This window comes from Eptatretus burgeri, chromosome 2, assembly GCF_056783735.1.
Source record: "Eptatretus burgeri isolate ZD-2024b chromosome 2, Ebu_testis_v1, whole genome shotgun sequence".
Taxonomy (NCBI): domain Eukaryota; kingdom Metazoa; phylum Chordata; class Myxini; order Myxiniformes; family Myxinidae; genus Eptatretus; species Eptatretus burgeri.
Window position 1 is genome coordinate 19,826,837 of NC_140962.1, and position 15,371 is coordinate 19,842,207.

The window sequence follows — 15,371 nt, forward strand, 5'->3', positions numbered from 1 at the left end:
CAACACTGTGAAAGCAGATGCTGGTCCTCAGCAGGCGCGACGGCCAACACGAACAGAAGGAGTAAGTTCACGTATGATGAAAGGAAGGAGCGGAAAGTATATTTTAATACCCGAGTCGACCAATTACTTAGTATTCACCTTATTCCTTCACTGCCTTCATGCTGGAGACACAAAGCGAGGCGAGAGCTGTAGCGCACATTGGCCAATTAAAGCACAGATGGCAAGAAACGGAGCATCTCAGAGCAGTTACCTGTGATTAAAGGCAGTTACGATGAAATGGAAATTATAATTACATCGTTAGCAACAAGTATCACTGAACAAGCCAGTGAGTCTGAACATGCAGTTCAAATAAACACAGAACTCTCACTAAAAGCTGAAACCTTGTTAAATATATATTTTTTTAAAAATGAAAAAAAATTAACAAGATGCATCAACTTCTTTAAACTGATGAATACCATGGAACTTGGGTACTCAACAACCCACATGTCCATGGCATTTCAAAAGGTTGGTCTTTCAACCCATCTTGATGTGAAAACTTTACAAGGGACACGTTTTGTGCTGGAAGTGACATGGGGGTAATGGGGGTATGGGGAGGGGGTTCTTGTGGTGGTAAAACTCGCAGGACGAAATCAATCAGATTCTCTTCTGGATAAAGAGCCACGAACTTAAGCGGAGAGTACGGAGCTGCACAAGTCTGACTACGTCGATGAAAACCCGATTGCTCCTTCATTACAATGAATTCTCTTTCGCCGAGAAGACCGCTTTTCAATAACGTGATCCTTTTTAGTCGCTCCTACATTTGCCTCAAGAAACCTTACATTACGGGTCACGTAAAAGAATGTGGGGGGCGGGGGGACACAAAATTCAAGCAAACATACTTCGTACGTACAATCCGCCAAACGAACCAAAGGAAACCCAGGAATGGACCGAAGAAAAAGTTCTCCTGACATCACCATGAGGCATATGAATTTGAGCGTCGCACAATATGTGCAATCGAACAGCGGATAGGGTAAGGGGTCGGATAGGGTAAGGGGTCATATTGTCTGAACGTTTTTATTCATTTATTTATTCATTTATTTGGAAGACAAAATAAACTGCCGAGTAATGATTTGACAAGACGACGACGAGGAAGGGCATGGACTTTGAACGAGAACAACAGAAGCCATCTTGGCCCGTTTGGACATGAAGTAGCTTCCTTATTTTTTTTCCAACAAAAACACCACCGGTCCACCAGATCTGGTGCTGCATGGTGGGACATCATTTTGTTAAACAATGTCGCAAAATAAATAAATAAATAAACAAACAAATAAATAAATAAATAAATAAATAAGATCCGCGCCGTTCCACACACTTATTGTACGTCTCAACATGTAATAAAATGCATACACGCGTTCATCGTTCATCCAAACCTAACCGAGTGAGGAATATTGCTTCATGAAGCTGGCGGCAGATCCTTGGGTTACCTGGCAGGGGCTGCACTTCCCAGGTTAACCATATAAACTTCAGATTACCAGATGGTTGATTGCATGCCAAGCCATCCTCATTTATCATCGTACATTGGGACCCTCAATTCTCAGCTCCAATTAGGGTGGTGGCAGAAAGGGCCGGGTGGTCACCCAAAAGGGAACATCGATTTCCCTGGCTTTAATGACATTAACCACCTTTAATCAAGCCTCGATGTTAACCACACTGCAGCAGCGGCGCAAGTGGCACAAAACCACCAATTGTTTACAGACACTCCGATGGCATTTTATCACCTGTGTGGCCTTTTTTTGTAGCACGTACAGTTGGACCGCCGTGGCTGCTGGCGGCCAAAACCGCAGGCCGGAGGATTACGAGGGGTCCAAAAAGGAGGCAGCTGGTGACATGCTGGAATTTCTGCCAGGGTCCCTGCACCCTGGCCACGGATACGCACGGCACAGATGCCCAGACATGCAGCGCCTTCGTGTTAAAAAGAGAACGTGATGACAGACCGGAAGGTGGTCTTTAGTACGGGTCAGAGAAAGCCACGTTTGGATTCAGAAATCACAATCTTGGGCAAACTAAAGTGAGTTCATTCATTCTTTTTGGTCATAACAATGGAAATATGGTATTTAAATATACCCGATCACAATAATAAATAAACATACCATACTGAATAACGGGAACACACAGCACGGTTTGTTTATATCTTTTGTTTTTTTTTTACAATAAACTCGAAAAGTAAAACATTTTCACATCGTTGTTAGGTTTGGCTGTTAAAGTTAACTCTCGTTGGATCGTTAGCTGTGCACACCACAACGCTGTTAACTTGGAGGGGGGAGGGGGATGACTGTGCTCGGTGCACCAACTCACATCGACCGTGCTGGGTGCACCGACCCATGATGGGTGCACCGATCGCTCTTCTGTGGACTGACTCACGATGACCGGGCTGGGTACACTGACCCACACTCACCACAAGCAGTACACCGACCCACACTCACCACAATCAGTGCACCGACCCGCACCTGGGTGCACCGACCCACACTCACCACAAGCAGTACACCGACCCACACTCACCACAAGCAGTACACCGACCCACACTCACCACAATCAGTGCACCGACCCGCACCTGGGTGCACCGACCCACACTCACCACAATCAGTGCACCGACCCGCACCTGGGTGCAACGACCCACGCCTGGGTACAACGACCATCTGGGTACAACGACCCACACCTGGGTACAACGACCCACACCTGGGTGCACAGTCCCACACATGGGTGCACAGTCCCACGCATGGGTGCACCGACCCGCACCTGGGTACAATGACCCGCACCTGGGTGCACCGACCCGCGCCTGGGGACAACGACCCACGCCTGGGTACAACGACCCACACCTGGGTGCACAGTCCCACACATGGGTGCACAGTCCCACGCATGGGTGCACCGACCCGCACCTGGGTACAATGACCCGCACCTGGGTGCACCGACCCGCGCCTGGGGACAACGACCCACGCCTGGGGACAACGACCCACGCCTGGGGACAACGACCACGCCTGGGGACAACGACCACGCCTGGGGACAACGACCCATACCTGGGTACAACGACCCACGCTTGGGTACAACGACCCACATCTGGGTACAATGACCCATACCTGGGTGCACCGACCCACACCTGGATACAACGACCCACGCCTCGGTGCACAGTCCCACACATGGGTACGATGGCCCACGCCTTGGGTACACAGTCCCACACATGGGTACACAGTCCCACGCCTGGGTGCACCGACCCGCACCTGGGTACACTGACCCGCACCTGGGTACACTGACCCGCACCTGGGTACACCGACCCACACATGGGTACAACGACCCACACATGGGTACAACGACCCAAGCCTGGGTGTACCGACCTCTGCAGGCCGTATTTAGCAGCACCGAAGTGTGAAGCGCGCCTACTGCACCATGTGCGGCGAGCCGGGTGGACCCGCATTTGGCGCAACGAGCCGCATGAACCAAACGGACGCACGAACTGTCCCCGCACGTACCGGACTGGGTGCACCGATCCACCAAGTATTACCTGAGCGAGTCGCCTTCTCCCCGTCACGTGTTCCACGAGGATGATCGTGTCCCAATGCGCCACCTTCCAGCATCTGGGTCCAGTTTCAGGATTCAATCTCCCAAGCGATGGCTCCGAAGTGGACGCGTGAAGCCAAGTTAGGCGAGTACCCGTACCCGTACCCGTACCCCTACCCGTACCCGTACCGAGCTATGGAGACCCGCGCACGCCCGGCCGATTATGTCTTTTAGACTTTTCCGTGACTTTGGAACATTTTTCGTCGGACGGAAAGCTCGAAGCTCTGATCCCCTCCTTGAGAGACCCTCTTCCGGACAGATCCCCTCAGGATCCCAACCCCTCCCGGTCAGATCCCCTCCAGGTCGAACCCCGACGAACGTTAAAAACCCCCAAACCTGTCAGGCCACGTTGGGCGTTCCCGCTCGGCGCATCCCCGTCTCAACAGATCGTCCCGAGATCGGTCCAAGAAACCAAATAACCGCCGTCCGCAAGGCCTCCGACGTCGATCTTCCTCAACCACCCCCCTCCCCTCTCCCTCTCCCTCTCCCCCTCCCCCTCCCCGTCACTCCATCTCTCTCTCTCTCTCTCTCGCTCCCAACCAGCGAATTCCTCACCTCCCAGCACTCCGGGCGCCTCGAAGCTCCGGCACGGATTCACGCAACGCACGGATCCCACAAGAGTAGCTTTCTTCACGACGACCTCCAAGATCAATTTGTTACGTTAATATTGCATTCAATTACAACTGTTGCTCCAAGAGGGGAAACCGGCTTTCCGTTGCTGGAATCGACTCGGCCCAGAATCTGGAATCCAGAATCGGGAAGACCCGGTGCGGGTTTTGCCATTTACCACCACATCGATCATTTCATGCTGAAGCGCCAGCAATGTTCACTCTTCTTCCTCCTCCTCGTCGTCCTCGTCGTCGTCGTCCACCGAAGGGACATCAGCACATCACCTCTCCCTTTTCTCATCTCCCTTGATCTTCAATACGATCCGACTTACTTGACGTGATATACTCAAGGAATGGCCGCGTTTTATCACAAAAAAAAACACAACTCGAGCCCGATAGCATCGTAACCAGGGAGCTAGTAGGGGCGAGACCTTTCTAACACCTGAAAGGTGCAAACAAAACGGCTCCATTGGAATGACTACATCTCAGTCCTTTGCGAGGTCAGAGATCGGAACCAAGGACGCCTAGAGGGCTTTAGATGGGAAGATCGATGGCCTAACAACGGGGGCTTCACGAATGGTGCGCACAAGGTGGGGGAGAGGGGGGGGTGGTGGTGGCCAAGGAACTGTCGGGGACTGTCCCCGAGATCCTCATGATGGATGAGCCACAGGGATTTCCGTACAGCCACCTCGGGATCACACAAAGCTCAGACCCCCAAGGGTGCACAGAAGAGAGGGATTTTTATGCACCCTGCCCCAAGGAACTTTTCTCCCCCCCCCCCTAACAGACCCCATCTTTCGGAAAAAAAATTCGCTCAATGGCCCCAAAGCACCTGCCAATCAGGGGGACAAAGAGGAGATTACAAGTTGCCTGATCATTTACAAGCGATGCCTGACTTTTATCAATGAGTTTCAGGTAAATGCTTTGGACCCTCGTAGGACCGCGTGCAGTCGCAACCAAAATTCTTCTTTGATGATGTCCCATTATTCTATCGATGCCAATCTTGATGTGTCACACTCGTATATTATCATCGTAATCATAAAGGATCCTTACAGAATACATCTGTCCAAATAAACAATCCCATCTGATGTACCATCCCTCTCCGTTACGGAGCATCGAGTTCTGCCGAATCAGTTACTTTGCAACCGTCATGCTGGATGGTTTGACGTCGCCTTCCCAGCAGTAGTTTTGTTCAGGGTGCCTACGATAGCTCGCCTACTCTTCACGATGGACACCGTGGGAATTTTTTTTCACGTCCACCAATTAAATACCGGCAGACGGGACTGCAGCGTTTAACGTCCATCACAGGGATGTCACACGCATTGATAAATCACACTGAATGTGAAACACCAGGATGGCAGTTTACGCCAGGGTCCAACATTCGAACCCAGGCGAGATGGCTTAGCTGCGAGTGCGTGTACCCTCTCGGGCTCGGCCATCCTAAATCAACAATACGTACGACATATACAGTAGGTATACATTACATACCTGGCTGTTTGCGTCGAGTGGTTAAAGACTTGTTTCTTTGTCCACTGACTGATGTGGGTTTGATTCCCATGGCTGCTCGCTCTCACAGACGTACACTCGGCGAGCCTGGCGAGTGTACCAACCTCACGTCAATACGAGACGAAAGCCTTTGTCCTGTCGTGCACTGAAATAGACTGGCTTAAGGTTTTCTTGTTTTTTTTTTTTTCAATACAGAGTCTTGGGCCATGAAAAAGCAAAAAATGCTAACAATAACAATAGCAAACCTTATTGTGTTGGCAGGCAAACAAAATCGAGCTTGCCACTCTGTTTGCAAAGAAATCCACAAACAAATTGACAGCCTGCAAATAATAATAATAAAGCAAAGAGCTTTAATGTAATAGTCGTTTTGGCTTCGTACCCTGGCCTAACTCTTAACGCCCGAGCCGGTTGGTCACAGTCCATTATGCATCCCGGTAAGCTCGGAATTTTCGGAAGATTTAGTTTTGCTGATGAAGCAGAAACACGTGTCCAAGACTGAAATTTAAATTGCTGCCTTGTGAATTCCCCCTTGAAGGGTTGATGGATGCTTTTGGCAATACAAGAAGATACCTTTCCAGTCATCACCTTTAATGAGACCCACTTTGACAGAACCCACAAAGCTTTATCGAACAAACCGGTCCCAGAAATAGCATCTGTAAAAAAAAAAAAAAAAAAAAATTTTTATCGAAATCATAGTCCAAACTCTGAAGCCACAAGTCGGTCCAAGATTTATTGGCTTGGATGTGCAATTAAAACAACAAGAACACAATTTCAATAACAGCTATTGCAATGCGAAATATGCCGCAACGTTTGCGCGTCGAACTCTAGTAATAGTACTGTGTGCCTTTCAGCACCGTACAGACTGGCATCTTAGTGCAGGTGTCTTCAAAACCAAAAAGAAAAACAATAAAAAACAAAACAAAAAATAATCCCACATGTCAACATGATAATTCACATGAAGTCCTCACTTATCGGTCTTGCTGCCTTTTCCAGGACCCCATTCTCCAGCTCTCCCTCTCAACCACAAGCATACGTCGACTTAGCTCATATAGTCACTGTCCGGATCATTCAGCTGAATTAACAGGTTGTGGGCCCTGTCTCGTAGTTCAGGAACTCGATCGGAGTCCATCGCAGCGAGTGATGAGCGAAGAGACTCGCACTGCGTAGCGAATGCTTCGCTCAATCCCAATCCTGCGGCACAGCGAGTCAGCCTTCGAGATGGGAAGCCAGTCGTAGGCCCAAGTTTTACGAGGCACATTTAATGTTGATGGCAAAAAATTAGAATAGAAGTTGAGGCTTTTGAAGGGTTACAACTAGAGAGGACAGGGGAGGTGGTTGGAATATGGGGGAGGTGAGGCAAATGTTTAAATTACCCTTCAGTTTGGAGAGCAGGAGTTCCAGGACCACCAGGGCCTCGGTACGTACAGAGCTGTAGGACTTGTTACCTGAAAAGCACAATAATTCTGTGAACGAAACACTCACAAGCACGTGTGTTATTTGTTTGTTCACACGACACGATGACAACCGTAATGAGAATAAGGGATTCGTGAAGCCACGAAGCTACAATCGTTGGTCTAACATGTACTTTTCAACACAACAATGTTGTCTCCCACATTTTTGGGGTAGTCAGACTACCCCGATGGATTAAGCCACAATATGTCAAAATCGGGCTGACAAGATGGTCTAGCTCTCGAGGGATGCACACTCGCCTCTAAGCTGTCCACCCTGGGTTTGAATCCAGAACCAGCTATAAACTGTTATCGCAGTATTCCGCAAGCAGGATAATTCATCAATGCGTGTGCCGTCCCTCGGATGTACGTGAACATGGGTGTCCCATGTGCCGGCATTAGTTGGTGGGACGTTAATGATCCCACGGTATCTTTCGCGAAGAGTAGTCGAGCTATTGCGGGCACCGTGAACACATTCCACATTGCTGCCCTGACTTCCCGAGTCGGAGTGACGACCTGACCAGGACCGTCGCCGAGTAACTGCTTTGGGAACACCAACGCTCTGCATAGGGTTCTGTGTGAAGTACATGATGATTATGACGATGTCAAAAACACAACTCGGTTAACTTACTGACATTCCGTTTACTTCTATCTTCTTGCAATGTTCTTCCTTTTCTCCCTCTCTCCTCCCACTCCCACTATCAATTTCTCGATCCCTCCCGTGGCCCAATGTTTCAGCAATGAGTAGATAACGTTGAAATGTTTTTGAATGCAGGAAACACGTCCAAGATGTCTGCTTAAAACGCAAAGCTTGCACAATTCACATTTGAGCTTGTCCTCCTTGGAGAACCCTCTTCCCTTTACGACCATCTCATCTGTAGTCATAATGAGGAAGATAGTGGTGAACAAAGTCTGCACGACTGCAACAACTACTTTGAGACATCTCCGACACAATATCAGCATTTACTCAGGTACTCTAGGCAGGTCTTCGGTGGCCAAGTTTGGATATGGGCCCTAGCTTTCCATGCTGTTGGCGCAAAAAGGGGATTTAGGGTCCGCTTTGTTAAAAAATTATTTCTGCAAACAATGCAAACGTATCTGAGCAGAGTGATCACAAAGGTTAGCGACGTCATCGGAGAAGAAGATATTGCAAAGAAAGATTGGAATTAAACCAAATGCAAGATCATCACTACCGAAGGCGTAATTATCAAAACAAAGGACGTCAATCATTTCAAGTTACCAAAGTGCAAAAACCACAAAAACTGCAAAAACCACAAAAATGGAAAAAAGCAAACTCACGACCAACTCAAAGTTTTTGTGCAACCAAAATGGGCAAAGGCTCAGAAAGTCCAACTTTGCAGCCAGAGTGGCCTTCGTCAGGTTGGTTGCATCTCATGGTCTAATGCAGGCTTGTGTAACTCTGCCTCTCCAGGAGGGCATTGAAGTGCATGTGCCATGTGGGTTTCTTTCCTTCACAAAGGTCAAGCAAGCCGTGGCTGAAATGTTGGACTTTCTGAGCCTTTTATTGATAAAACACTCATGTTGGTCCCTCAAAACAATACGGACTCTCATATGTATATATGTATCAATCAATAAAAAAAAATTTAGTATCCAATTGCCAGATCTATTCATAAACTTGTACGAGTGGTGTATAGGCATGAATTGCACAATCAGTGTAGATATACTGCTTTCATTTTATTTTCTCCGTCAACGACAACGTTACAGTAGTGTGTTCATGTGCTCAATATCAGTAGGTATCGGAAGATTTGCCCTATCTTTGTAATTTCATGTATGTATATATATATATTTAAACAGCAGACAACAATCCAACAAAGATTGGTGAATGCTTGGTGTTGAACCATTCATGCATGAAATTACAATAAAGATTTGCCCTATCTTTTGATATGTACCAACGGTAACCCGGAGTGAATAGTAAAAGAGCAACTACCATTTATTGTATTAACCTGAGGCACTCCACAGCCATGGTGATTAATTAATGCCTTTTTTTTTTAATATTTCAACTTTGATAGATACACTGCGCCCCGTATAATGTGAATACTTGAGGGTGCTGTGCCAATACACACATCGGTTCACAGGAAGTGTTATGAGGAAGAAAAAGGACGGGTGTATTGAAATAAATAAGACAGAAATCAATCTTTTTTTTTTTTTCTTTTCTTTCAATCACCAGGGATTGAATATTGAGATGACCAGGCTTCGGGAATGTGGGGATGGTTGTGGGGTTGGAGACAAAGCGGAGGTCTAAACCTCCCCATTTACCAAAGATACATTATTAGTACCCTTCCGGTTTCACCAGAGGGGACGAGAGGTTTGCTCTCCATCCGTCTGTCCGTCCGTCCGTCCATACGTTCCACTTGTGGTTTTTCAGACTTTGTTTCCCATACCCTTTAACATATTGTTACAGATTTCCGCTCGCCGGCGTGCGGGCGGCCGCGGTTAGCTTATAGCGGCCACGCTCGCCCACCGACGTAGCAATCTAGTCGCAGCTTTCGGAACAACGCCGAAATCCCGCTATGGGTGTGTCTTTAATGCACACCACAGCCTAGTCAACACTCTACCCGCGCTACAGGTTCGGATCGCCGAATGGTCGATTTACCTGATTAATCGCGCGGGTAGACTACCGAGAGACTGCACCTCAACGGGGCTTGCTTGGAAACGAGCCGCTTAAGCAGCTCGCTCCGTTTTGGGATAACCGAGCGGGGTATTATCGCAAAAGCCCCGTTGGATCCGATTCTATTATCGGCTATTAAAAAGCCAGCTCGTATTCCGAATGCAATACGGCAGTTCAATTTGAGGGAAAGGACGCAACAAACGGGTCAACATTCAAACAAGCACATTTATTTGTACAAACTACACATATGCAGGCGTGCACGTATGCAATCAGGCAATCAACAAAAGCATGCATGCAATTATGCAATGTGTAAAGCAATGCAAAAGAACTACAACCGTCTAAGGTTATCTACACACATGCACTTAACAGTTCTACTTAAGGACATGGCACCACAACGTTCATGCAAAGAAACAAAGGAAAAACCCCAGGAAAGACAAGGGGTAGACTGGACCTCTTGGGTCTTTATGATCACGGAGCTGTGAAGACCGCAAAGGCTCCAAGAGGCTGGGCTGGTTACCCGTCGCCTTCATGGCGATTCACTGGGCGCTCCTCGACCTCGTCACGACAGACCTCCGCTGGCGTCCCGGCGCCTCCGACCTCGTCACGACAGACCTATGAGAAAGAGAGCTTCCTCACCAGCACCCAGAGAGCGCGATCCAGAGAGAGAGAGAGAGAGCGCACAACCAATGACCAAATGCACGCCTCCAGAGGGACTGTGAGAGCGCGCGTGATCTAGCGAGCGCTATCCAGCGAGCGCGCGCGATGCAGAGCCCAGAGAGAGAGAGAACCTTCAGCGTACGCACACACACACTCCAGAGCCTGTGCCTCCTCCTTATATCTCGAGCTCCGCCTGCCCTCGCCTCCCGCCTCTTCTTCCAGCACGCGCGGGAAACTTCCAGAAGAAGGGCGTTTTTTCTCCTGGATCGGGGCCTTTTTCATTCTTGTGGCAGGTTGTGCTCTTGCTTCGTTGGCCGGCGTAGATGTTATTCGTTGGGGGTGGGGGCCGTTGTCTGCTTTCCTTTAATGAATGCAAGGCTTCTGGCAACGATGTGCTGAGGTGGAAATGCGGTTGTGGTTGTGGACAAGGTGGCTGTGGTTGTTGTGAAGCGGTTGGTGGTGGTTGAAATGCGGTTGGTGGTGGTTGAAAGGCGGTTGGTCCAAAATAATGATAGCAAAAGAATAATACTACCTCGAAGATCACAGCCCGGGTACACCTATATATCCCTCTAGACCTCGGTGGGGAAATCTATCTGAACACACATTTATCGATATAACTGATCCTGGCGAATCCTTTATGGTGTCCTGTGAATTTCCACAATTGTAACAATATTAAACTGAAACTTGGTAGATGGCTTTATAATAATAAGTTATAAAACAAGTTCGAGTTTCAGGGCGTTTCGTCGATTTTTCACAGTTTCGCCCTTTTTGGACTCAGAAAATATCACATTTTGATGCAGCAACGCGCTGCTTCATTGCATGCTCCCATGCCTGACCTGACCCGACCTGGTAGGGGACATGTATTGCAAAGCAATTCTCACTCTTGTTCTTGTTATTATATCTTAATTCGGGCTTGCAGGCTGGCACACTCGTCTCGAAACTGCCTAGCCTGGGTTCGAATCTTGGACCAGCTATAAACTGTCATCCCGGTGTTTCACAGGCAAGGTGACTCATCAATAGGTGTGCCATCTCTCGGATGGACGTTAAACTTGGCGTCCTGTGTGCTGGCATTAGTTGGTGTACGTTAAAGATCCCATGCTGTCCTTTGTGAAGAGGTGAGCCATCGCCAGCACCATGGCCAAATTCCAAACTCAGTCCCTAAGTACTGCAGGAAAGGCAATGGCAAACCACACAATATAACCCCAGCTAAGAAGCTGCTTCGGTAGCACCGGCACTCTGCAATGGAGTATGCTCCATCAGAATCAGAATACCTTAAACCCCATTTTATTGGGCTATTTTTTTTTTTTTTTTTTTTTTACAAACTTTATGGAACTCCCTTTTCCAAATCCTGGATCTATGGCTCTGAGTATACAATAAGTAAACTTCTGTCATTTCCATTGGCCATAATGAACATTTTGGAAATCTTGTGCATACAATACGATAGGGAACACCACATTATGTTAACACGCACAACCTGATCATTGTTTATCCTTTCTTTTTGAAATCTCTATATGAGAGTCAGTGTAGTTTTCAATGTTTATTATAGCATGGAAAGTTAGGGGCAAAAGATGGTGAATCTGTTGGCAAAGGAAGGATACTTCTAAGTCCGTTGGTACCCGTATAACAAGATGACTAGTTGTCATCATGCAACGGCGTCCTCCATTCAAACATGTAAAATTATTTTCTCCCGGGTAATTTTTTCAACAACCTTATCACAGAAATTAGTCACACTCGAAAACTTATTTCCATGAAAACAAAAATTTCTTGACGTTGAACGTAGTTCTCTATTCATCAAAAGCAGCAGATTAATGTGGTCCCCAATACCAAGGAAAGAAAACATTTTCTGAACATGAATGCACCACTAAATGTCCCTTTTGACAAAAAGTCAGATTGGCAGTGAATTTTATAGGTTGTGAAAGCTGATTCTTATGCTTATGAAGAATTTCAGTTTTTGCCTTTGCTCCGAGCTAGCAATGTTATGTAAATCTTTCGCGCATCTCTTTATTGCAATGTGAATATAACCGGATTATCCGCTCACGATCCACAAGCTTTCCAATGCATTTGCATTCTACATTGGTATTTACTGATTCTGCCAAGTCCTGATCTTGGCTCTAAATTATCAATGTGCAGCACATGAGCACAGTCCATCAACAATTCCTATCTTATCGCATGTCTGTTTTTGGCCTCATATTCGTTTTAGTGCCCCAGATGTACATCACCTTTATTGTTTTCAGATAATCAAATGTCGTTGTAGTCCAGGCCACAAGGCTAATTGCTCAACAGCCCGCACAGCTAAGGTTTGCTTTGATATTACGGTCGCTTGGCTCCTCTGGAACAGAACTTGACTTGGAGGTACCCACAGAACATCCACACAATGTAAAATGTGACTCCAAGTCCTTAACTCCACCCCCACCAACCCTAAGCTCCTCACCCCCCTGCCTCACAACTTCAACCTTTCCCCACTCCCCACTCCAAGCCTTCAAACTGCCTCCCAAATCCTTCCACCACAACTCTTCAACTTTAAAGGACGAAATTGGATTTTGGATGAGAAGCGTGCGGCGTGGCAACCGCTCAAACTGCCATTTGGATGCCAGGTGTGAGGGAGTACCAGTACCTCACTTCGCCGGCTCAGACGTTCCACCAAAGCATCATAGTGCCTGCCTCTCCCTCCCTGTAGTCCCTCCACTCTCAACCCCACCATTAAGTTGACCATTTGTTTGTGTAGATGCATTATTTCAATCGTGTTGTGTTGATTTGTTTAATGTTTGTTCCCAATATGTACTCAACTGTAAGTTAAGTTAAGTAAGGGTGACCAAACATTTTCCTTGGCAACGCATCCCCCCTCCCAATGATAACACGATGTATATGGGAAAATTGTATCCGAATAACGTCGTTTCATATTATGTCGCAGTTTTTAGGAACAAATCCACCACGAAAATCGGCAACTTGCTTTATACACATCGTGAAAGTAAATGATGACGGATGTTTTCTTTCACAATCTCACGAGATCCCTGAACCTCATCGGCCACGACCTTTATAATGACCATTGGTTTTATGGTCCCTGGTCAAGAGATTTAAAAGAAAATAGTCCGAAATAGACCGCTGCCTCGATCGCTCCCGAAAATAAAAAAATTTTAAAACCTGGGCTTGAAGCAAAAACATGCCCACTGTCTGTGTGCATATATAAATACATGCATCATGGATATAGCTTGGATAGATATCAATTGCATTTACACATAGGCTGAAACCAGAGGCCTGAAGGCTAAGGACTGAAGCACGAGGCTGATACTTACTGTGGCCTTCACAAGGTCCATGATGCCTATCGGCTCCAACCTTTCGATATTTGATGATCCTATAAACAGTCACTTTGGTCGTTTTACACTGACTATTTGGTCATCTGTCTGCCAGTCTGTCACGCTGTCTCCTCCGAAACAGTTGTGATGAAATTCATCAAACCTGGTAGTTATGTGGGTGTACGAGCGGTATCATTTTTGGCTCTGCCCCTGGAGCAGGGTGAAAAGGTGAACAAGTACATTAAAAAAAAATTTTAAATGAAATATTGCATATGCAATCATCATTGGAGGACGCATGAAATATGTAATGATTTTGTCAGTTCCGAAGGAAGTGACATAAAATGGGGGTCCATGTCCGTCGATCCGTCCGTCAGTCCGTCCGTCTGTCCACAATCAATCTTTCGATCATTATACTGCAACCTGTGGTCAGAATGACTTGAAACTCGAAGGGACGATACTTGGGGAGATGCCGCAGAACCTCCCGCAATAAAATTTCGGATTTGTCACCAATTGACTTAGTTAATTAGTCGAATCAATTAATCTTCAAAGTCCTAAAACTTGTAGACTATTCATAGTTTTTGCTTTTGGTTTGGTATAATGGTTCTGTGGAACAATGTCTACACCTTGCCTGAGCGTTTTTTCCGAATTTTTGGCCAGGAGGAAAGATAATGAGTCTTAATGAGTATGAAGTTCATTGGGAATCAATTAATCTTCCAAAGTCCTAAATCTCCAAGAGTATTCGTAGTTTTTGCTTTTATAGGGTATAATGCTTCGATGGAACAATGTCTACACCTTATCGCAGCATTTTTTTTTTTTGTGAAATTTTGCCCAGGAATAAAGATAATGAGTCTTAATGAGCATGATGTTCATTAGGGCCGGAATAAAAACAATGAATGTTAATGAATATATCCAATATCGATGAAGTTCGGAACTGACCAGGGCCCACGGGCAGTATTTTTATTTTGGATTTGACCCCCCCAGTTAATGCCCCAGGGGATGGGGACTTTGGGTCAAGGGGTCAAAACAGAAGATTTTTTAACTCCAAATTTTACATTGGGTCATTCCTGGTGGAAACTTTTGTCATCTTTCAACTTTGCTTTCAGTGGGAATCGTGGAGATTTGTGGTGTGCCATCGATTTGGCTCGAGTTATCCCCGTGCTTAACAAAAAAAAAGTGAGGGGATATTGTAATCAGCTCCGTCCATCACACTATCTCCTCATAAACGATTGTGCCCAAATTCACCAAACTTTGTAGTTATGATCAGCTATTTCACATGGTGCGAGAGCAGTATCATTTTTGGCTCCACCCCATGAGACAGTGTAAAAAGGTCAAATGTCAAAAAATGCAATTACGGGCACATTTTAAAACACTTTTTAATGAAACTTTGTGTATGCAATCAACATTGGGGAATGCATGAAATATGTAACGAGTTTTTGGATTTGTCCCCCGGTTAATGCCCCGGGAGGTGGGTCACAGCGGTTAATGTCGAAGATTTTTTTTTTTCAACTCAAAATGTGATGTTGGGTCATTCCTTGTGGAACTCTCTGCCATCTTTCACCTTTGCTTTAGGTGAAAAGCATGGGATTTGTGATGACCCGTCATTGACTTCACGCTAGTTGATAAGTCCAATGATCAAACA

The 15,371-nt window shown here is 46.5% G+C and overlaps 2 protein-coding genes across 6 annotated transcripts in view; both read right to left on the reverse strand.

Moving 5' to 3' along the window:
* The window catches only part of LOC147031534 (adhesion G protein-coupled receptor L2-like), a 156,239-nt gene extending 152,178 nt beyond the window's left edge, over window positions 1-4,061 (reverse strand). For 4 of the 5 annotated variants that reach the window (XM_085864628.1, XM_085864609.1, XM_085864619.1 and 1 more), the window contains exon 1: window positions 3,536-4,061. The gene's annotated coding sequence lies outside the window, so the exon portion shown is untranslated. Of the gene's footprint in view, window positions 1-1,757; window positions 1,942-3,535 lie in introns of all 5 variants that reach the window. The other variant, XM_085864590.1, reaches the window with a different exon arrangement.
* A 2,355-nt stretch (window positions 4,062-6,416) lies between these two features.
* ECPAS (Ecm29 proteasome adaptor and scaffold) overlaps window positions 6,417-15,371 on the reverse strand; it is a 236,448-nt gene continuing 227,493 nt past the window's right edge. The window contains exons 48-49 of the mRNA XM_085864640.1: window positions 7,079-7,150; window positions 6,417-6,896 (exon numbers count right to left, since the gene is read on the reverse strand). Of these exons, the coding sequence (XP_085720766.1) occupies window positions 6,745-6,896; window positions 7,079-7,150 (224 nt within the window). The 3' untranslated portion in view covers window positions 6,417-6,744. The remainder of the gene's footprint in view (window positions 6,897-7,078; window positions 7,151-15,371) is intronic.